The 23,239-nt window shown below is 45.1% G+C and overlaps 1 protein-coding gene across 2 annotated transcripts in view; it reads right to left on the reverse strand.

Moving 5' to 3' along the window:
* Positions 1–2,338: 2,338 nt before the first annotated feature.
* The window catches only part of WDFY2 (WD repeat and FYVE domain containing 2), a 64,478-nt gene continuing 43,577 nt past the window's right edge, over positions 2,339–23,239 (reverse strand). Inside the window, exons 4-12 of one of the 2 annotated variants that reach the window (XM_082337536.1) lie at positions 21,643–21,697; positions 14,268–14,418; positions 12,521–12,633; positions 11,468–11,594; positions 9,322–9,427; positions 5,915–6,016; positions 4,249–4,379; positions 3,802–3,910; positions 2,339–3,156 (exon numbers count right to left, since the gene is read on the reverse strand). In XM_082337536.1, the coding sequence (XP_082193662.1) occupies positions 3,127–3,156; positions 3,802–3,910; positions 4,249–4,379; positions 5,915–6,016; positions 9,322–9,427; positions 11,468–11,594; positions 12,521–12,633; positions 14,268–14,418; positions 21,643–21,697 (924 nt within the window). In that variant the 3' untranslated portion in view covers positions 2,339–3,126. The remainder of the gene's footprint in view (positions 3,157–3,801; positions 3,911–4,248; positions 4,380–5,914; positions 6,017–9,321; positions 9,428–11,467; positions 11,595–12,520; positions 12,634–14,267; positions 14,419–21,642; positions 21,698–23,239) is intronic. The other variant, XM_082337537.1, reaches the window with a different exon arrangement.

The following is a 23,239-nucleotide window of genomic DNA, read 5'->3' on the forward strand; positions in this document are numbered from 1 at the left end:
AATGAAAATCAATTTTTCTAAAGTGAAGAGCAGAGGAAGGCCAGCATTGTTTGTACGCCCCTTAGCACAGCAGGAGACATCACTAAAAGCCTGCTGCTGCACTTCAGCAACCCTGGGGAAAAAGGGACTTTGCTTTGTTTGAGTGTGTGGGGGTGTGTGTGTGGGGTGCTGCATAGTTTATATCTGTACCAAAAGATACCCTACCCCCCCCCCCCAATAATGCAATTCATAAAAATAGCTCAGATTTTTTATTCAGCAACTAAAATGGAAATAAAAGGACCAGGCAACTGGGATCCCTTTTTGTATGGATCTAGAAGACAGAAGAAATTGAGACTGTTACCCTAACAGAGCAGAACAGGAAGGCAGGCATTTTAACTTGCCCAACGTCAAATCCTTCTTGTTCCATCTGGGAGGTAAAGGAATTCTTGTTTGAATGAGAGACACCTATTTTCCCTTCATATCTCTACATTACAGCTCTGAAGGTCATAGCAAAGCAACACACCTCCCCTTCTCTGCCAGCTTCACTTTCAGCTTATATCACTTTCTAAGCCAAGACCAGTCTGTCTTGAGACTGCAAGATAAAGGAATGTTCAGGTTAAATTCAGATAACCCTGCAGGTAGTTTAGTCAGAAAGAACAGCAAGGGAAATTTTTCAAAATGGATTTGTATACCCAGCATCCACCCATAAGCAACACCGAACCCACAACTGCTTGAAAGAGAAGGGGGGATGGCCAGGAGTTTGCTGCAGAGCAGTCTAAACACACCTCGCTCCCAAATTTACTCTCCTTTGGAGTTGATTCCTCACCTTTGTTTGAATGTTACATGTTCAAAAGGACTAGGTGTTGACTCAGGGGCAGATCCTCAGCTTGTTGACTCCACTGCTTCATCAGTGTAAGCACAATTCATGCTGAAGTCCCAGGCTTGTTGCAACTGCTACGTCTCCTCAGGAGCAGAGTGCTGAACACTGATTTAAGGTCACTTCGGTGCTCCCATGTTTCTGCCACCATCAGAGATACTCTCCGCACAGCAAAGCACGTCAGGTCTTCAGCCAAAAGGCCCTGAGCCCAAGGTAACGTAGAACAGCGTAGTCCAGCAAAGTTTCAGACATCTTCTCCAGCTGGAATGAAATATTGGCAGACGACTTGCTCATCTTGCATAGCTTCATCAGCCGAGAATGCTTCAGTCATCAGAAAACATGCACAAGGTGTTATGAAAAGCCTTCCAAGAGGAAACAAGCATCTAGCTTCCAGGAGAGAAAGTGGGAGGACTTAGAAAACAATTAACGTTCAAGCTGGAAAAAGAATCTTTTTAGTGCTGTGTGAATTATGTTTGAAAATATGCTTTAAAATATGCTGCCCAGAGGGGAACCAACAACAGGCTGTATGACCGGGAAAGCCAAGGTGGCATCATTTCAGGGAACGTGACTGCAAAATGCTTAAGCACAGTTTATAGAATGTTTAAAAAGAGAATTTTCCCTGAAAATACATAGCAGTCCTGTGACACACACACGGAAGTCCACTCACCCTTTGCTGCAGCAGGTCACTGGTCTAGAATTAACACCATGGATTGTGTTAACATTTTTGTTTCCTCAAAAGTGAATTACTGCTGGACAAACAAAGGAGAAGCTTTATTTTCTTTTGTCATTATCACTCAAGGGAAAACACAAGGCTTCTCTAGGTAGCAATGTGCTTTGTAGTGGTAAACATCATGGCCTCCCCACTTTAGAGGGGAAAAGTAAAGTCCGAAATGGGGCAAGACTGAGCACCACTGACGTGCTGTGTCATAGCAGCTACAGACCAGGAGGCCTGCTTAAATAGGAGATAGAGGAAAGCCCTAGGTCTGGTCTGCAGTTCTATTCTCTGCCCCAGTTTCTTTGAAGTGCATCAGCCATAGAGTGCTAAAACGTGAAACGGATTAAAAGAACAGAGAGCTGACCCTTCAAGATAGGATCCCTTTGGAAAAAAGGGCTTTTTTTGTTCATTCATCTTGACAACACCCTTCTAAAAAGGTAATTTTGGTCAACCCAGGGTTTTAAATACTTTTTATTTTTAAAAGAAACCGTAAAATATGACAACAGCACAATGGGCGTCGTTCAGCAATATCAGTTTCTGGTCTATAGAGGAAATTAATAAAAACCATCAGCATTTTAAAAAATAAATATGACTAACCATATGGAAAACAGGAAAATCAAATTCATCTTCAACAACAGAGACAGGTATAAATGCTGAAATCTTGCTGCACAAGGTAGAGGTAGAGGTATACCAGACTTTTCAGACCTAGATCAGTTTTAGATCTGCCCCCCCCCCCCTCCCCCCGCACACACTCCCAAAAGTTCCTGTTGTCAATACTTTAATTTGAATCAGCCTGTCATCCTCATCAAACTCAAATGGGTCTGTGTGCTCCTTGTAATGCTCTGAGACGGAAAACTATTTCAGTTTTTGTAGAAATTAGTTGCTAAGCAACCTGCCCCCTGGTTTTGGAACTTGTGCAGCAAGGAAAGAGGCAGGAAGCTGGATTTTAGCTACTACAGACCAATAAAATGCTCTTGGGATGATACGTGCTAGGACAAGTAGATGGTAGAGCCCTTTTAGGAATTGCAATAGTCCATCAGCTCCTTGGTGATGCACCTGGAGAACACGCGATGCTACGTGTGGAGTTCCTCCACTGAAGAGAGCATGGTCAGCAGAAACATCCCAAATCAATAGGTACTCGCTGCGGGGAGAGCCGATTGCCTTATACAGTGTGTTGATACTGAAAACTCACATGGTAAGACACAACCCAAGAACCATCTGTACAAAGCAGCAAGTATCTTGACACAGTGAAATACAAAAACTAAAAATTGCACCGCACATGGATTTTCCAAATGAACTCAAGACAACCGAAGTCAGATCGTACAAACCGTTAGTTAAAAAAATACCTTCTTGTATATTTTGAGAATAAGTGGAAAGAGTCTTCGTGCAAATGTTCAGCCTTGATCAAGCAGAGGACGTAAAATCATTGTAAACGCGTTAGTTCCTTTCTCATCTGCCGTATGCGCCCAGCGTTATGTATCTTCTGCAGTATGATTAGGGTTAGGAAATCTGTTTCTTCTGTAAATATCACCTTTCAAGTTCCACTGATGTACCATCAAGACACCACTGGTGTCATATCCCACAACTGTTAATATAATAAAATATAACAACATAGTGAATAAAGATAATAAAATATAATAAAATATAGTATATAATCTCATCTCTAAATAATTTGCCCCTTGGTTTTTTGCTTAAGAGAGGCTACATGGTTAGAGGTGGATGCAGCAAGTCTGAAGAAGTTTGATTTCATTTTCCAGCACTCAAGTCAGACTGGTGGAATTTGACCAAGTGACATTCTGTACATCACTATGCTTTACCCTTATGAGCCAGGTTGACAGCTGGCCTTAAGAGAAACCCAAAAACCCACACTATATTGTTAACTTGAATGATTAGCATAGCCATGACACATTGTGAGGGTTTTTTAAAAATTATTCAAGCTTTGTTATAAACTTATTCATTGTTTTAGCTATTTCTTTACCTAGCCCCATAAACAAAGATTCACCATGTTGAAATACAGTTTGTCTTCCCAGAGGAAAAGCTACAGTGAGCACTTGTCCCAGCCCCTTCAGGCAATAACTTCATAGACTGAGACCTCCTTGGTCCTTATTGGGCAGAAGTCCATCAGTGAGAGGCCTCTGGGTGGAAGAAAGCAGGTAGGACATACCTGCAACCACATGGCAGAGGAAGGGGAAATGAAATACAGGAGCTAGAGCAACCTCCTTGCTCCTACCTTAATAACCTTGTCTGTCCCCGAGGTCAACAGCCATCCCCTGGTGGCATCAAAGTGTACGTGAACGATGTTGTGCTTACTGTCGTGGAAAGTAGCTGTGGGTGCCCGCCTGAAGAAAGAAATCAAAAAATCAGCAAAGACTGTGACTGCAGGATCTTCCCCCAAAATGTTCTCTATTGAGGAAATAAGTATTTGAATGCTGCTGTAAGTCATTAATTCAGCAACCTCTCTGTAAACTCCATTTTGAGACCTTTGCAGCATGAGAGAGAAGGGGCAGAGGGCCCTCCATCCCTCCCAGTTTGGTAGGCACTGCAGAGGCTTGCTGAAAGAGCCCAGGGACCACCCTGCCGGGCTGGTCCCTCCTGGAGCCTCACATCCACCCAGGCCCTCCCAGATGCAGCAGCTTTGCCCCACTCCAGTGCAAACTGGCTCAGTGTCCACACTTACTCTTCATCTGTTATGGACTCATGACAGCTATCGCAGACCCTCACTTCGAACTCAAACCCCATCAGCGGGATGGAGGAGCGCTTGGAGCTGCATTTGCCGCACACGGCTTTCCCACACTTCCGGCAGTGATGCTGTAGGAGACAACATGCGGAAAGACATCTTCAGCCACAAACCCAGACCACTGCTCAGGTCCCGCTGGCTCTACCATCTCACTCCAGCAAGACTCAGCCGAGGCTGCAGCAAACAGGAAAGCGACTCTTCCAGGGATGACAAAGGAAAACAGGCAAGGACTTCAGAATAAATGGGAGGGTAGGGGGTGGGAATCTTACTTTCCCCCCCTGCCCTCCACTACCTGGGGCAAGCAGCACCTGATCATTATCATGGACACTGGGAAGTGGCAGATAAAGCACCACCCAGGCTAGGTGGACTCTACCTCTCTCCCAAGCTCCAGGGTGATACCATGCACCACCCGGTAAATCATCACTGCCTCCACCATTTGACATCTGTGGTCGTAGCTGTGGGTCAAGGCTTCTACACTGAGTGTGACCAGTGTTACAGGGGGTTTTCAACAGGGAAGAAGAAAGTCCAAGCTGTCTTCTTTTCATTAGCACAGCTAGAGACAAGAGGACTGGACAAAGAGCCCCGCTATGCACCCAGGAGATGTGTCCCAGCCAGCTGGGCATCTGCTGCAGGGCTGGGAGCTGTAGTTACCCCTGTCCCTGGGAGTCTCACTTTGGGGCGTAGGGGATGACACCACCACTCAGCAGCACATAACACACTGAAACAACTCCAGGTTGAGGTAGGACAGGGCTACATTAGCACAGTGTCATTCTGGAGTCCCATCCCAGCCTCTAAGTATAAACGTCTACCACCTAATCATCTTGGTCAACTCTTTTGACCATTTTCAGCCCCAGAAGCGCTAGTGTTTCTGCATTTTGATGCTACCTGCCTCGTGTTTTCTCATGCTCTGGCTGTGTAGGACTGCGAGGCTGCCTCACTGGCTGCAGGAGAGCCAGGCTCTGTGGTGATGAGCATTATATAAAGAGAAAATGCAGCTCAGCTCTGCCCCAGCCACCTGACTTCTCCAAGCTCCATGAGAACATCCCTTTCAGCATTTTTACGCCCCTCTCCCAAAAGTCTGTGATCCGCAGCCCTCTCCTGCTGGGCAGGAAAACGCAGCAACATGTTCCAAGCAAACCAATAAGCCTTTTCCAACACAGCCTGAGCAGTTACAGATGTTTACCCAACCTCATTGAAAACAGCTTTGGTTCCAGCACAATCTCCAAAAATCAGCTGCAAATTTCTTTCTACAACACATTCAACTAACAATAAGCAAAATCCCACATGGCTAAAGCCATGGAAGGTCCAAAACCAATTTACTCAGCCCAAGGCTTATTACATGCATTTGCTATTGGAATTGGTGGGGGGGGTGGGGGATGGGTGGGGTGGGGGGGATAACTAAAAAAAAAGAAGAAGAAAGAAGTGTGCTCCTCCTGACCACAAAATCAAGCCTCATCAGAGGGGAGCCCACAGTCCCACTATTGAGCACTCAGTGGAAGAACAAAGTGCAAGTTCTCAGGGCTTTAAGGGAAAAAAAGTTACTGTGATTTATTAGAGAGAAAAGTCTAATTGCACCATGTTAACACACCAAAGGATGCATACAAACCTGCCTGAGGCCTATTTTCTTACTGTCCCACATTTGCTTGAAGTTCCAGAAGAAAGGCTGGTCACATTTTTGACAGGAGTCACTGTCCAGCCACTCAGGGGTCTGTAACACACACATAAACACAAAGTGGGAGTGAGCAACAAACAGAAAAGCTTCCAATGGAGTCGAGAGACAGGACAAGAAAGATGTATTGGGATACATTAATGTGGCCAACTAAACTTAATTAAAAAATCCCCATTTTCACAAGATGCCATTTTGACTGTTCGCTGGGATGTCTGTCTTGGCTCAGCTCTGAGCCTTGAAGGACATGGGAGGAACACTTCTCACACAAATCATGAAGTAGAGTTTGATTATAAGACCATAAAAATAACCCAGGAACAAACAAGCGTCCCCCACCTCCCCAAGTCTGGAATTAAGCATATAAAAATATTCTGTCCTGTCCTGTCTGGACAGCATTTACCATCTGCTATTGCCTCTGGTGGGAACTGGGGGCAAGTAGTATTTCCAATAGCCAAGCTACTCATCTGGAGGGAAGGTATCGGAAATGCTGATGGGCAGGGTGGCTATTATTTCTTTCTTTCTTTAATACTGACTGTAAGAGGCGTTCCTGCTGTCAAAGGCATCTGTGATACAAATCACACACAGGGGTGAGAAAGATGAGATTCACCCGAGCAAGCCTAAAATCCAAACCATCTCTCTTCCCTGCTTTTACACAAAGGCAATGGAAGGAAGGTGTTCTATTTCCTGACATAGCATGTAGCTTTGCACTCACGCTGTGGATGAAGAGGGTAAGAAGATTTAAAGAAAAGAAAGAAAATATTAAAGGCACTTCTCTCTCCTGTAGCCAGGTTTTGCTGTGCAGAGTAGCATGAACCAGGCGCCCTGTAGGGAAGCAAGTCTTGCCAGATCCTGAAAGAGCTCAGGAAACATCTGAAGTGGCAGGGGGGCACTTGGAGGGGGCAGTTAATCTCCTCCCCTACATTTGGGTCCCCCAACAGTTATCTTGCTGGGGGACACGCAGTGCATCTCCCCACAATGTTTAGGAAACCTTCTGAGGGACGTGAGACTCGGGAAGAGTTTTGTTCTTGACTTCTCTCGAGCTGGCTGTCAGTCTGTCTGTCCTAATCTGGCCTAGCAAGAGTGACACTCCTTCCCAGCAGATGACTTCTGCTCCTTTCTCTGCCCCACCAGGACAAGAGCTCAGCCCAAAGCCAGTGCTGGCAAGCGGGTCTGTCCTGTTCCCTCAGCACAGCAGCCCCAGCTAGACCAGGACAGCCCTGCCAGCGCTGCCTCGGCACTGCTGCAACACACTCCCACCAGCCCCACCAACCCCATGAGATTAAATAAACACTAAATAATGTTTAATACTTTGTGAGGAAGCGCTACTAGCAAACTGCAGTTGTCTTATCAGAGCCACTGGCTTCTCACATGCTGCAATTTAAAATGGCAAGAAACACAGCTGAGATTACAAATTAAAAATAATACAAAAGCCAGGCAAAGTTAAGGTATGGCTGATGGAGACCCTCAGCTTCCAGGATAGCTTGGACCCTCAGCAATAAAGCAACCGCCTGCTTCAGCTTCTTCTGCCAGTTACTCTGAAGGCAGCTCATTCTGCTGGGGCAAATCCTTGTCTTTTCTATCCACAACAGTCTTTCTGTTTAATGCCTACAGATTTACATTTGTGTGTATAAGTTTTCATCTCTTAAGCACTGAACACTATAGATGAAGAAGACATTTTGCTTGTGACAAGTAACTGCTTTGTAGTCAAACAGAAGCACAGCTTCTAGCATCTTTCAGATGTTGTCTTACAGCTTTTTAAAAGCAGAGATTAAAATAAAGAATCAAGGGCTAAAATGGCTTCATTCACTCTAATGCAATCTCAGAGACGTGGGAAAATCTGAGAGCAAAGTGAGTACTGAGCACACATCACATGGAGAAAACCCTTAAATAAGGGCAAAAATACCAAAGCCAAAATCCAGAAGAAAATGCTCTAGGACCCCAAACCAAGGTTTGGTATTAAAATCTCAAAGGTTCATGTTTCAGGGATGGTTTAGCACCGTGAACACCCTATTGCGCTACTGATAACATGAACAAGCCCACATAGCCATAGTCAGAGAAAGCAGCGCACCCATTAACACCTGCTGCTAAGCCCTCATTTAGCTAATTATATTTCTCCTCCACTCTTTAAACCAGCCTTCTCACAGCATTGCCGCCTGTTTTGCGACAAGCCAGTCTTAACCCTTACTGTAGCCTTTTGAAGGCAGCAAATACATAAAGGTTTTCATTTCTGGATGTTCGAGTTGCAGCAAAAAGGAAACATCTGTTGGGAAGGAGGAAGCCGCTCTGCTTTCATTTCACTTTTGGAACTGATGACATAATTGGCCATTAGTTTAGCAATTAAAGAGAGCCAACTGGAATGCTAATTCACATAAAAAAGGGAGCTCAGTTCCTGCCTAGGCCTATTTCAGTAGTTTTTTTAAATCCAATTTTCCACTTAGCTTTCCTCCTTGCTCCAGGGAGACCAAAACCCTTGAGAACCAGCAAAGCTGGTGAAAGTCCATGCTGCCAAAAGCCTTCCTCAGACCCCCTCACTGCAGGGACTCACGGTGCCTTCCTTACCCCCGCAGGAACAGGGCAGAGGTTTGCCATGACTCATGTTACCAGGATTTGCCACGCTGCCGAGCAGGGCTGACGCCTGACTCACTCAGCACAGCACTCGCTCCCCCTCTCTGAGTCAGATCTCAGAAACTGCCGAGTGGAGGCTGCTCCCACAGCACCAAAGACCCAGGGTACGTTTTTGCACCCGCTTAGATTTGTTGGCCGCACAGCACAAAAGCAATTAGGAATGCGTGGGTGAAATCTTACTGTCTGGATCGGCAAAGTCATAATTTACCCCACTTCTATGTGGTTACATCAGAGGGAAGCAAGACCAAGTAGCGGGTGAGATTGAAGCCCTAGTTAAATGTCTTTTTAGTAAGAAGAGGAAAAAAAAAACTGGGTTGCAGGTTTCCAGAGGTGACAAAGAGCTTTCTTGGTTTGTTTTCTTAAAAACTCCTAATAATTGTCAATCCATCCATTTACCTCTGAACTAATAATATTTCTCATGATCTCCTGAAAAACAAATCAGAACATCTCACAATACCCTCCTCAGAGGATGTCTTTTGGAGCAGTAATGTAAAGGGTAAGAGCCATTTAGCAGCCTACTTAATACGCATTTTCTGCCAGACAATTTCCCCTGTACCATATTATCAAAGGCACGGCATAATTGCTGTATAACAACTGGAGCATGTCCAAAAACATTTTTAAAGCCTGGAATGATCTTGTTCAGGTTGAAAGTTGCACATTTCAGAAAGATCCCTTCTTCCCAAGACTGTTTCAGATCAAGTTGACAGGAACTGAGTATCTACCTCCTGCCTCTCAACATCCATGTTCCAGACGACGATTCCCCCATCCGCACCACAGGAGATGAGCTGCCGAGTGTGGTGAGCGTAGGAGAGAGACTGAACTTTATCGCTGAAAAAGAAACAAGACAGTTACTAATGAACCCTCTATGGCTAGCCCACAAGTAAGAGTAGAATATACAATAAAGGAGTATAAACCACTTGTTTGCCCATATGTTTCCCTCCCCCCCCTCACTGTACATGACATCCATTGGATGCAAATCAGTCTGTGCTGCCCAGCTGGGACCAGAACCAGAATGTTGCTCATCTGGGCAGCATCCACAAAAGCAAAGACCTGTTCTGATAACTGCTTTTGGTGCTCCTGAGATGGGAGGTGCCAACAGTACTGGGAAGCCTGAACAGAGCTGCAGCTCCAGGCCTCTCTGAAGGCACATCTGGATGCATAAACGCAGCCCCAGTAAGGTACCTTCTTGTCACAAAGTCAGTAACAACTTTGTTTTTGTAAATCTCTGCAACACCTAGGAATGAAGCACTGAGGAACTACTGAAGATTTTCTTTTAGCACTAACAAGCATAGAGAGTTTCAAAAATAATATAGGAATCACTAAATTGTTCCTAAGCCTTCCCAAGGTAAGGTGGAAGATTTAGGTGCTTTTGCTTCTTCTTTTAAGGAAAAAGCAACACAGGAGAACTAATGCAGTTTAAACCCCCAAAGCTGTGCTCATTCTTTCATAAAAGAAAGAAAACCAGGACTCATCTCAAGCTATTTACAACCTGGGAAACAAAGACCGTATAACACTGTTATGGAAAAAACAAGATTAAGAATAATGAGTAACTGGGCATACAGAGACTGGAACTATTCCATAACATTTGGTTTTCTTTGCTGCCACCACTGGTCTCATCTACCCAAAGGACTTTCATGCTAACACATTTGCTTGTGCAAATGCTCCTCCAGAGGGGAATGCATTTATGGGTCAGTTTGGTACAGCACAGCCTGCCTTCACAGCGCTCACCTGCCGATGCCAGTGGCATCATCAGCTGAAGTGTTTCTTAGTCCCTGTTGTCCTTATGACCAGCTCCCTATACTGTACAGTACCAGCCAACAGCCATGCCACAGATCCAGTTGAAGATGTCCCTGCTTATTGCAGGGGGGTTGGACTAGATGACCTTTGAAAGGTCCCTTCCAACCCAAACTATTCTATAATTCCATGATCAAGATCCAGAGGCTAACTTTGTATTAGGAGAACTAATTTTCACAGCAGTGTATCTAGCAGTGGTGCATTAGCAAGCACCACTGGTAGGGTACAAGGGTGATCTGGGAATTTCAGCAAGAGCTCTGCAGTGCTCTGAAATCCCAGCGGCATCTAAATCACTCAGCAGAGTGCAGCATCACTGAAAAGAAACGATGAATATGTAAGAAACTGTTAGACCAAAACCACCATGGGATTTTGCCTCTCCAGACCTGAGCCTGGCATGCAAGTTCCACATATATGCACTCCCAAAACACTGAAACAAACTTGTTGCTTTGCCAGCGTTAAAAGGCTAGGAGGTCATTGCAACTAGAGCCATTCTGATCTCTACTCAACGTCCAGCACAGGCCTACTCTTCTTCAAAGATTTATACTACGCTACACAAATGTGAGGTCTGCATGTGCAGAGATGAAGCTTCTTTGCATTGAGGAGATGGTGAAGGCCCCTGTGGGGAAAGCACATTACTTAGAATTCAGGCTATGGGTAAAGTGGCACAGAAAAAGTTAGCATGGAGGAAAAAGGGACTAATTGTCCAAGCCTGATGCTCCCTCTAGGGGAAGGAAAGACATTTACACCTAAAAAGCGAGAATTCCTCTGCAGCTGTTCTCATTTGAGGACGCTCCTCTTTCCAACAAAGGTGCAAGCTCTGGCATAACACGTTCAGGACTATAGATATTGTGCTTTCCTTCACCACCCTTTGCAAGACTCTCAAACCAGCCTGTGGGCCCAACGCTGAAAAACTTACTATAAGCAACTTATTCCAGTTGCATATGGACCACAGGGAGTCACACATACAAGCTTGAGGCATGTGAAGACTGTAACCGTTGGGCTGTTTGTTTCCAGATGTGGCTTCTGCCTTTAGCTTTTCTCCCATAAAAGCAGGAGGAAGGGCTTTGAACGTACTTATGTCCTTGCAGCTCGATGGCTGTTCCTTTTCTTCCTCCAATATCCCACATTATAATGGAATGATCAGAACTGCCCGAGAATAAAACTCGCTGTATTGGGTCCCAACAGAGAGCAGTGACACCACCTGAAAACGGAGATGCACACAACAGTCATTTCATTACAGAAAGTGGAATACAGGAATGTAGCTAAATATGTATATATAAAGATACAACAAAAAATATGGAGATATTCTGATTAAAATGCAGGTTTCTTTACCAAAGGCCATGCAGCCACTGCGCTTGCCAGTTGAAAACTAACAGCCTAGAAAACCTACTGAAGCCCCAACCTGCTCTTCTGTGGGAAAAAGGCTCCGCTGCCACTCGCATGGATGAATCCGCTGAGCACTAAAGCGTGGTAGGATGGTCACGGTGTGACTACACAGCTTTTCATCTCCATCAGTCCAGGAGATAGAATTTATTACAAAAGAGAAGCAAGTGTGGAATATAATGGGCATCTTCACAGTATCCTACCAGGAGGATTAAACTACCTTGTGCTACCTCGTGACTGAGCTATTACAATTCAATCAGAGAGGAGGGATACGGAGAGAAAATGCTGAGGAATGACCACCATTTCTGCTGTTAGACAGCAGGATCACATCCCAGGGTTGCTATTTTTAAAGTGTGATGGGGCACAAGTCCCAGCAGTGAAACAAGCAGTTAGTGCCTCCAAGATGTGCCTATTCCACTTGAGCAAAAGTATATGGGTCTTTCCTTGAGGAGCATCCTTTTCCCCCCAGAGTTACCACAACTCATTCTGCTCTCACTCTGCTGTAATTAGCAGCTACTGATTGCGGCATTTTCTGCCATAGAAGTTTTCTGATCAGAAGTCTGATCGCTCTCGCTTTTACTAATAAAGAATAAACTTCCCTGAGCTGTAGTGACAGTTTAAGGTCTATCTCCCTTCCATGCTATGTACTGACACAAGCCATCCAAGTGTTTCATGGGAGAGTCAAACCACCATGACACTGAGCACAGATGAAGAACCAAATTGGGTCTCCTCTTGAGGCCTTACCTGTGTGTCCCTTAAAGGTCGTAACAAGGCTGCAGGACTCTTGCTCTAGTTTGAGTATGGTCACTTGCCCAGAATGATCACCAACAAACACGTGCCGGGTTTCCACATCAAATCTGATAGATAAATGCTGAGGAAAATACATTGCTTATAAAAGCTTTGCCTTCCTTTCATGACTTGTTAATTCTTTTAACACAAGTATACTGCAACCTCATGAACAGTGCTCCAGTCTCAAGGAGGTATTTTTAGTGTACTTTTAGGCACCAAGCTCATACCTGTATCATATTAATAGTGCAGTCTCCCCGAGTAAACCAAAGAGTGAGAAAAAATGAGACTGTTCCAGAGGATGCAATTTGTGTTTTTATTATGAAAGGCTTTTGAAGCAGCCCTTTGCCATGAACAGAGGAGTCATCTCCCCAGGCTCTCTAACTTAGGTGCTAGAGTTGGATGGCGTCCACTCTCTCCTCCCCTTCCCCAAATTGTATAAAATAACTATTACTAGTTTTCTGCTTCTTCATTATAGTTAAGTTCACAAATACAATGAAAGGATATTGTTTCATGTCGTATTTTGGGAAGTGTCAGCTACATCAGTTGCATCACACATCATATTCTAAACTGAATAAAATCTGGACCCATTCAACCACCTACTGGAACCAGCTATCTGGACAGATTCTGACCTCTTCATCCAATTTAATTCCACATTCAGAGTCCATACTAGATATTTAAGGAGCACTGATTTTGTGCACAGAGGACATTGCGGGGGAAAAGAAAACATTCCTGGTTCTGTCAAGCTTTTTGCAATATTTGTCAATGATTCTCCCTTCCTCTGCCCTCCACCAGCATGATGACACAAATTAAAGCATCCTCCAAAATTTTGATTCACTCGAAACGGTCTGCTCTCTAGAGAGATTTAGGAAATACAGGACAAATTCCTGTGTTACGCTTTCAAAAGTATTTATCATTTAATTAAAAATTAAGTTCAATCTTTATGCCATTTAGATGGGCTGAATGACCAGATGATATAAAGCAAGTCCGTGTTCAGACAGTAATTTTGAGTCAGTCTCACTTCCCATGAACTAGCAAAACACAGATCATCTATACCACGTACACTATGGAGCACTAAAAGTCTGTTTATGCTAACCCCTGGTTTCAGCCTAAGAGCTCATACTTTTCCACTTCCCTTTTCATTTGCAATAAAGCTGAATTAATATTTCTTTTATTGTCAGGCAGCTGGGGCAGCTCTAGGTGAATAAGCCACTTGAGTGCCATTTCTGGAGCCATTTACTCTTTAGTTAACCCAAATTCCCAATACATAGTGGGCTGTTCCAGAGTGAAGGAGAAGTACTCATTATTTTATATTAAAGTCATTTAATTTTTACCATACATACACATAGGCACACTGACCTGATCACTGACCTATTTTGCTACCGTTAATTCTTAGAAGAAAGCATGTGCTGCATGTTTAAATGAAGACTCTGTCCATACTTATTACAACAGCAGACCACAATAGGTTGCAGATCACCCATTGTTTTGCTCAAGAATGCTTAGACCTAAATATGCCACCATGCATTAAGGAGACAAAGCAAGGAGAACAGACAGGTTTTAAAATTGGCTTAAAATAATGGTTTGTCTCACAAAGCACTGAACCTACACAGGGCACAAAATTTGGAGGGCAACTAGAAAAATAAAACAAGGAAGCTTTTTAAGTCCCAAAGAGCAGAAATAAAACTGAGAGCTCAGTAAAGGATACTGCAGGCCACAGGCCCCTGCGCTGGTGCGGTACCCTCCCAGCCGCTGGCCGCTCTCCGAACAGTGCCACGTGAAGTGTTTGTCTTGTCCGGTGCTTAAAACCCACTCCATCTCCAGGACAAACAGAATCATCATGACCCTGCTTTGATGAGCTGAAAATTAAGCAGACAAACATATAATTGCACTGCAGAGAAAAACACGGGGGCAGAAGACCACTGCAAATACAACTGCACCCAATTCCTCTACTCCCTACTCACCCGTTCACCCTTTCCTACAGAAGAAACTGGTGTTTAATAATCCCGTTGACACAAGCTACCATGCAAGCTTGTAAGGTCCCTGCTCTGCATGTTCAGTGTTTGCATGAGAAAGAGCAGAAGCAAGACTTAATTCCTTCCATGCCTATTGCAGCCATTTATCTTCTACAGTAGCACAAGTCTTCCTTCCATCATTGTATCATCACCAACAAAGCTGCCATTGTAGAAAGCACTCTGGGCTCTACTTAAACCTCTTTTGAACTGGTTTTATGACAGCAGTGCAGATGCCCGTGCTGCCGCTCCTCCCGCTGTGAGATGTGGTGGATCTGGGCTGCGGATTGTGGCACCCCAGCAGAACGATGAATTACAGCACAGGCACAACCCTGCACCAAAGGGAAGTTTTAGCATTGCATGTAAACCAGCTAAAAAGGAAACTGGAATGAAATAATAAAAAAAAAAACAAACCCAAACAACTAAAAAGATCACAGCTGGGCAAGACGAATAAAACAGATGAAGGAATAAATTTCTACTGCTACCTAAATAAAGCCATCACAAGCTTTTCATTAAAGCAAGGGAACCCAGGCTTGTACAGACGGTTTTTGTATGAATGACCAGTGGGCTTGGTTGTGAAAGTGCTGATTGAGCCGACTTTTTAATAAAACAAGTGGCTGGAAAGACATGCAGAATTATTCCCAGCTGTAACTTAGCAGCGAATGCCATACTCCTCAATCCACAGCCCTACTGGTTTAGTACTGTTCTGAGACCTGGCAACATGTGTTGCACAAACCAGGCTGCTTGTATTTGTTTGTGTAAAAGGTGACATACTGGAAAGATTAAATATCTTTGGAAGCTTAAAAACCACCCCAAAACCTCTGTTTGAAATGCAGAGAAATTCCTCAGAACAGTCTGAGAAGATTGCTGCCTGCCCTATACAAATATACAGCACAGACGAGGGCTGTGTTCAAACCCTATAAGGGGAACTAGTTGCAGCAAAGAATAGGAGGCTTGCACAAGCCAACATCTGCCCCTGATCCACACGGCTTTATAGACCCAGTTTCCCCAATGCATTGACACAAGTTGCCATAACTGTGATTGGCAGCTGGACTAGTTTACAGCATCAAACTTGAACTGTGCCCAGATGCTTTCACCCTCGCCCATAGAAGAGCTCAGATTCTGGCTCTCGTTTCCACATACTTCTAAACTCCAGGTCTGTAATGAGGATAGAGGGATGGGGACCACCCAGGAGTCACCTGAGCTCTTTTAAACAGATCTCTCTCCTCTCCACTCTCCAGATTGCTTCTCTGGGAAGAAATTCAGTGACCCCATGGGTGACTAATGCTTGTCTTTACCCACCTATTGGTCTCCCTGGGAACACCTGCACTAGGTGGTGGACCGGTGCACTGCAGAAAGGGCCATGATGGGATGTATGCTGCTGCAAGCACCTGATGGGCTTGTATACGTGTTCCAGGTGCCTGTGTGCACCAGCAGTGCCGTAGACAGACCCACGGACTTCCACAGGATGTGCAAAGCTGGCTGAGATCAGGCTGTTCAAGGCCTGTCCAAGGATGTTTTCTCAGCATGTGGCAACTGCTACTGCTAGTGTCAGCTTCCCATGGTTTGAACTGGCCATGGGGATAGCTGGCATGACCCAACTCTCCTAAATCTCCTCCTATCTCCTCCTAAAACTTTTAAAAGGCAGGGCTTGTACCTTCTGCTAGAAGTACTGCCGTTGGATGGTGAGGCAGCTCTCTCTGGCAAGTAAGGAGTAGACATTAAAGAAATGTGTACATGCCAAGAGGTGGAAGGGGTGTATGTGACAGCTTTGCTTATCCTCCCTCCCCAAAAAGAGCTTTCAGTTCAGCCATCTGTTGCCCACCTGCAAGTGCTGCACGTATTAGCTGGTGCCACCACACACACGCTGATGGCAGAAATATCCAAACCAAGTGAAAGAGCACAGTGGAGGTCATCTAAGTAAGGGAGGAAAGAGAGGACAAATGCATGTAGACAGTCACTTGTCATTTAGAGGGAATTTGACCCATGTAAGGCTGAAAGAAGCAAAATTCCAGAAGGCTGGAAGATGGTAGTAGAGCAAGGAAGAGGTCTGGGCCTTAACAAAAAGCCTGTCCTTCATCCACAGAAGGTTTGATCACCATTTATGTGCAGAAAAAGAAGTAGAGCAAACACTTCCAAAGCTGCTCACTGCAACAACAGCAGGATGGAGAAGCAGGGATGGAGGGTGAATGTGGTCACAGTACAGACAGAGCCACAGCAAGCACCAGGCAAGAGCAGATCTGTGTAAGCCAGCATGAGAAGAGAGCCCATGTGCAGAAGGTTGAGAAACAGCAGACAGGAGAAGGGAGTAGGTCCATCTGTAGCAGGAGGGTAGGAGGGAGCAGGGGAGCTGCACTCCTGCTATGAGAAAGCAGCAGTGGGCACTGTGCAAAGAGCAGGCTGGAGAGAGGATGGAAGGGCTCTGCCTAGACAAAAGCAGCTGCAGCCAGGAGGTGGAGACCAAGACATCAGCAGCCAGAGTGCAGGGGAAAGGAAGGTCTGTGCTGTGTGTAAAGACAAAGGTCTGAGAAGCACAGCCAGCGCAGGGCCGTGCACAGTGCAGGGCAAGAGGTTGTGCTGGGTGAGAAGGAGAGTTACAACAGTGAAAAGCAGCAGCAAACACCAAAAGGGAGGTGGAAGTCAGTAGTAAGAAAGAAAGGCTTAGCATGTGCAAGAAAAGCACAAGAGGCTGTGCATAGGGGAAAGCATAACTAAGGACGTGGCATGAGCTGGCCTGTAAGTAAGGAGGCAGGGGGACACCCCCAAAATGGGCAGGCTGCAGAAAGCATAGGGCAGAAGCAGTTCTACAAATCCTGCTTGGCAGAACAAGCGTGTGTTAAATAAATTAAAAAAAAAAAAAAAAAATTAAAAAGCAGGAACTGTTATAGCATCCAGAGGGGGCACAGACTGGAAACGTGGCCCCTGGCAAGAAGGTGCAGGTGCAAGGAGCAGGGCGGGGAAGGCTGTGCAGAGCGGGATGCAGCAACAGCCATGCAGCAGGACCAGCCTGTGAGGGGCTGGAAGCCAGGGCTGCTGAGGGGAGGGAACGGTTTCTTCAACACTCGCAGAGCGTCCCAAATGGCACCGTTCAAATGGTTGCACTACCCCTCCTCGCACAAGGGAAGGAATTAGTGCCTGTAGGAGGCCAATAGCCTGTGACCCACCCCAGAGTCCTGACTAACACGGTGTCACATCCCCAATCTCTGTGTTTTGATCCCTTTTGAGAAAGGGAAGATTTCACAACTCCAGACACAGTGTCACAGCAAAACCTCCACAGAGCACTGCTGGCCACGTCTGCTGCCAGTGCTCGGCTGCCATAGGACACCGGACCTGGCTGCAGACCCCTGCCGAGACCAAAGCGCAGCCCATGCATGTGCTGTCATCCTCTGTCACTAGCAGACCATTTGGCAGGCATATTCATGGCCTTTCAAGATGCAATTAGTGTCCTTTAATCATTACAGCAGCTTCAGCTACTTATAATACCACCTTGTTGTGGGACATGATCAATAGCCAGCCAGTTGCTGGGCAAGGTGCTACTTTTAAGAGCATTGCTGAACATCTACAAACAAAGCTAGCACAGGCAAAACCAGCCAGCATGGCTAAGCTACAGCTCCTTGGTAGACTAAATAAAATTATTTACTCCCCCTAAAATATCTTCAAAGAACATAAAGGCCTTACTTGAAAACCAAACACCCAACACTTTTTAAAGTAAGGCCTCCATACCCAACAAGACTACATGGTCCTTTTTAATTATGTTTTTCCTTGCCCAAAGGCTTTGCTGAGATGCTTATGCAAACCCCTATAGCTTGGCACAGCCATGTGAGGAAGGTTCACCTCTGTTGGATCATGACATGCCTACCCAAAGGACTAAGTGCCCCTTCCTTGCATACTCTCCCAGAGAGCACGGTGAACACAGGGCTCTTCCCACCTTGCTGTGACCCAGCAGCACCGTTGGACTCTGGTCCCAGTGATGGCCCCAGTGAGCCCAGATCCAGTGCCCTGGATGGACGCAACTGTGAGGAGCACAGAAGTACCTCCTGGTACATGGTCCAATGGAGCTGTAGGAGCCTGTGACTAACAGCAGCTCCCAGAGCATCTCAATTTTGTGACACTTCCCCGGCACCGCAGACCTCCAGCATGGGTCCAGCTGAACCCAGGGAAGTGGTGGAGCGGGTGCTGCACTCCCCTACTAACACACGGGGTGGGAAGCGGAGAATCAGGGAGCATGTCTCTATGGATGGGGGTGGTGGAGGCACTGTGGCTGCAGAGCAGCGGGCAGCCTCAGGTCATCAGTGCACTGCAAACAGTGGAGAATCTCTGCTTTGGTTTCTTCCTTTGAACAGTCAAAAGCCTGCCTGCTAAAATTGCCCCTTGGGACTTTGGGTGACATTTTCCAGTGGAGCTGAGGCAACCCGAGATTGTCCCTGGGTTGCTGTAACTTCCTCTGTGCCATGTCATTGCTGGTCTGGACAGAGGAGCAGCCCAGAGGGGTTTGTGCAGCTCAGTGTGGGCTGCTAGCATTGCTGGTAAGCTGGGCAGAGCGTGTCTTCATGCAGAAGCTCTCCTCCATCCCCGTGTCCTGCCTGGCTGTGTTATGGCAGCTACTGACCACTGTTCCAGGGAAAGTTTCCTACTGAATCTGAATGGCCCTTAATGAGTCTTGTCCCTCCTGCAGCAATGAATTGGGACCTGTCTTTCGCCCTCTCTGGTCTCCATCTCCATTTGCAGCACTAACAGAAGCCTGGTTTTCCTAAGCCAGCAGTGGGGGGAGTAAAAAGGGAAAGAAAAAAAAAAAAGAAAGAAAGAAAGAAAGAAAGAAAAAAGGCATCTCCAACAGTACCTGAGGGTGCATTTTTCCAAAACCAAACTTTTGCCCACGTGGCCGGCAATGCTCAGAAAGAACACCAGCCCTAATGCTTCTTTAACCCTTGCACAGAAGGGATTACTATACAGACACCCCCACACACATGAATTTGGGGGATTCCAACAGCTGGGATCACCACACTTTCTTTCCGCTCCCAAAACTAGGTCACTCGTGCACTGCCACTATTTTTTAAATTAGGGGGATGCAGTTTTCATCAGCTTAAACAAGGAAAAGACCAATCATCAAACTCTGGAAGTGAGGGAGGAAAACAGGGCAGGGGCTTCATGCCCCTGAGGGACACAGCATGCAGCGAGCGTTGCACGCAGTGGCTTAAGCACCTGAAGGCAGACACCATCCGCTGTCAGCGATCGACGAGGTTTGGGCTAGAACTGAAATGATGCCTATTCTGGGCACAAGTATTGCTTCTCTTGCCCTAAAATAAGTCCATGGTTTTCAGATAAAACCTTCTAACACATCATCTGAGAGTCCTGGCACAAAATGACTGGAGCTGATCAAAAACCTTCCCACGCTGAGACAGGCAGTCTAGGAAGCAGGCGACTGCGGCTGGGACTGTGGTCAGTTATACTGCCTCTCTACTGATGTTAATGGACCCTCATTAGAGTCCTCTGTTGTCCGGCGTTTGGGGGATGCCATCTGCAATCTTTGGGTCCTCCCACATGACAACCCATGGAGGTTCTCCATGGCATCTTCCTATCCTAAGGCCTCCTCCAATGCTCTGCAGCAGCAGCACATCTGGCACACTGCAGCAGGCCATGAGAACAGCCTTAATTTTTTAAATTTTATGAGGGGTGCTCCCCAGGCCTTGGGTGGGCTGCCACAGTCAACTGGCTATTCTGCCATACTGCCAAGATATACGTTCCCCCCTTCCAAAATTTTCAGCCTTTTCCCTGAAGAGCTCGGCAAGAAAGGTGGTCACATGCATATGTTGTTTTGCACATGCAGAAGAAAAGACTTCAGCTCTTCCTAGGCTGTGATTAGCCTGCAAGATTGAATCCAAGCATGCAAACGGATGAGCTAATAACAAAGGGGGCTACAGAACAGTCAGTAGGACTCTTCAGTGCAACAACCCTTAAATATGAAACCTAGGTGTGTCAGACTTTGATGATTGTGGAGCAATCACAAATTCAGATACTAAAGACTTGTGCACTCAGACTGCAGCAATCTTAAAGATTCACATATATTTTGTCATCATTGGATATTTTTCTTCAGTTTTTACAAGCTAAGAAAATAAATGCAGGCATTCTAGCTTAATTTTACAAACACACCAGGCATTCGTGAAAGAACTGAAGTAAAATGCTCAAAAGCTGACGTATGTTAGCTGTGCTCTGCAAAAATCAAGATTTTCTTCGTAACTTAAAATCTGAAAGTTACAAAGGGATCCCCAGAGCCTCCATTTAGAGATTTAAATTATCCTCTCAACCTTTCAAGGTATAAAACTCAAAATATATGAGTAAATACATATTTTAAAATGTATGTGAGGCTATACAGAAACATAATCCGTAGCATATAATATAATATGATACCATATAATATACCACCTCTTAGTCTAACAGCAAAAGAGATACAAGAATAAATCATCACATGTTTGTTACTTTTATAATACCTGTCCCAAGCGCAGTGAGGTTTGACAAGGATAAATAGCTAGGTTTCTTAAAACATCACATTAATGAATACCAGAATATAATGAGAAAAGGTATGGATTAGCATTTCTTGACCTTTTACTATGACAGGTATTCACTGATAATCTTGAAATTACTGAAGTCCACAGTTATTAAAATATAACCAGACTAACCCCAAAAGCTACAGTCCTAAATGCCTCGGCCCCGAAAAATGGGTTAGTTTCCTAAATTGTTTTATTAGATACACTGGATTATTAAAGATTAAAAATTAATTAATTTATTCCCTAAATGTGGTCTGGATTTTGGACAGTTTGCTGTCTAGAATGATATTCCAAAGGAAAATTTAAAAGGAAAAACAGAACATGAAACAGCTCTTTAAAAGCCTTGTAATCTCAGAACAAAGCACGTTATTGATCTGTTGATAAAACCAGCATTTACATTAGTTAAAAAAAAAAAAAAAAAAATCAATCACTGTAAAGGAGACTTCTCTCCATTCACACTCCTTAAGAGAACATTAACAAAAATTAATGACAATACAAACCAATTAACACGGATCATGGTCCTTACCCTGGTAACTTTTCACTAGTGTCATCTTGTTGTAATCTTCTGATAAAATGAATTCCTGAGGGAGGGGAAAGAAAAAACAAAGGAAACGGCGCTTAGAGATGTAAAGTGTTTGAGAGTGTTTTCATTTGAATTCGTCACCAAGGTAAGCTCTCCCTTCTTTGCAACTACAGCCCTGTCTACACTTTTGCTGATTGTGAGTACCTCCATCTAAAAAAATAAATTATTTCACTTTTTAAAGCTGCCTAAGAAACAACATCACAAGTGCATCTGAACAGAATCGCGGAGATAAAAGAGGAACTATTACAAAAGAAGTCAAAAAAAGCTGACAGAAATCGTTGGCTATGAGCTGAGGTACCACAAAATGAGAGACCTGAGATTTGGCACATAGCAACACCTATTGCTCAGGACTGCCTGGGCAGAAACCTGTACGTCTACACAGCTGTGTGTGCACACGCGTGCATGTGTGTATACACATGTATCCATGCCTGTGCATACACTACACCCCAACCTGAACACTCAGGAAACTCAACATAAATATGTAAGAGCCCCTTGAAGTTGCTCAGTCTGAACTAGGTACCAATAACTTATGATGGGAATACATTTCAGGTTTCTGTTCAAAAGTCTCTCAATGCTTCAGACAAATAGAAACCCAGACTTTCTTCCCCCTCGATTTTATCCCAATATGGGTTAATATTTATTCTGGTATCTCAGAAGCAGACTTTCTTGCTTTGCTACTGCTTCGTTGTGGCTAATAAGCAGTTGTGTGTGGGATGGAGGGTGGCTTAGCACAGGCTGTGGCTGCCTGGGGAGAGATGTGCTGTGACCCAGCTGGGCTCGGTCCTGTGGCCAGGGAAGAGCACACCCATGGGGACTGCTCTGCAGTCCTGCTGCCTTGGTGCTGCTGTTTAACCGCCAATGTGGCTTTTGCATGAGGAAATGATGAAAACAGCAGCTACAAGTCGGCATGGCAGCCTCGGCTCCTGGAAAAACTCCATGCGGTTAAACTGACTGAGCACCTGGGTGTCCCTGCCGCTGGTTTTGAAGAGGAGTGGTTGCTCAAAGCAGGGCTGGAGTGGCCACAACAAAACTCCTGCAACATCTCTCTGGAGGAAACACCCAGGCAAAGGGTAGGCTCTGTGGCCCCACTGCATGAATTAGCTTTCAAACTGCTGTCAGGTATCTACATGCGTACACCACGTACTCAGAGACTAAACACAAAGAAAAAACAAGGCGTGTAAAAACACATCATATTAATAATTTATAGCAAACTATACAGAAACTCCCTGAGCTAATCTACCCTGGGGACAGAAGAAGTAACACCTAACTCATTTAATCTGGAAATAGGGTGAAAATAAGAGAAGCACTATAAGCACAACATAAGCTAAATTTTAAAGCTTACAGTTGTGAAATATTCATGCCCAAGCACTGTCAAAAGCACTGTGCAACCTGCAGGGGGAGAGGACTGGACTTCAGGAGCCTACAGACTATATTTAAGGCAAACGAAATGTTTAGTGCAAAAGAGCATGAAAAGACATTCTAACCACCCAAAAAGCTGGTGTTTACCCACAGTTTCCAAACCAGAATTAATAAAAAAGTC

Source organism: Platalea leucorodia (assembly GCF_965183815.1).
Source record: "Platalea leucorodia genome assembly, chromosome: 2".
NCBI classification, from domain to species: domain Eukaryota; kingdom Metazoa; phylum Chordata; class Aves; order Pelecaniformes; family Threskiornithidae; genus Platalea; species Platalea leucorodia.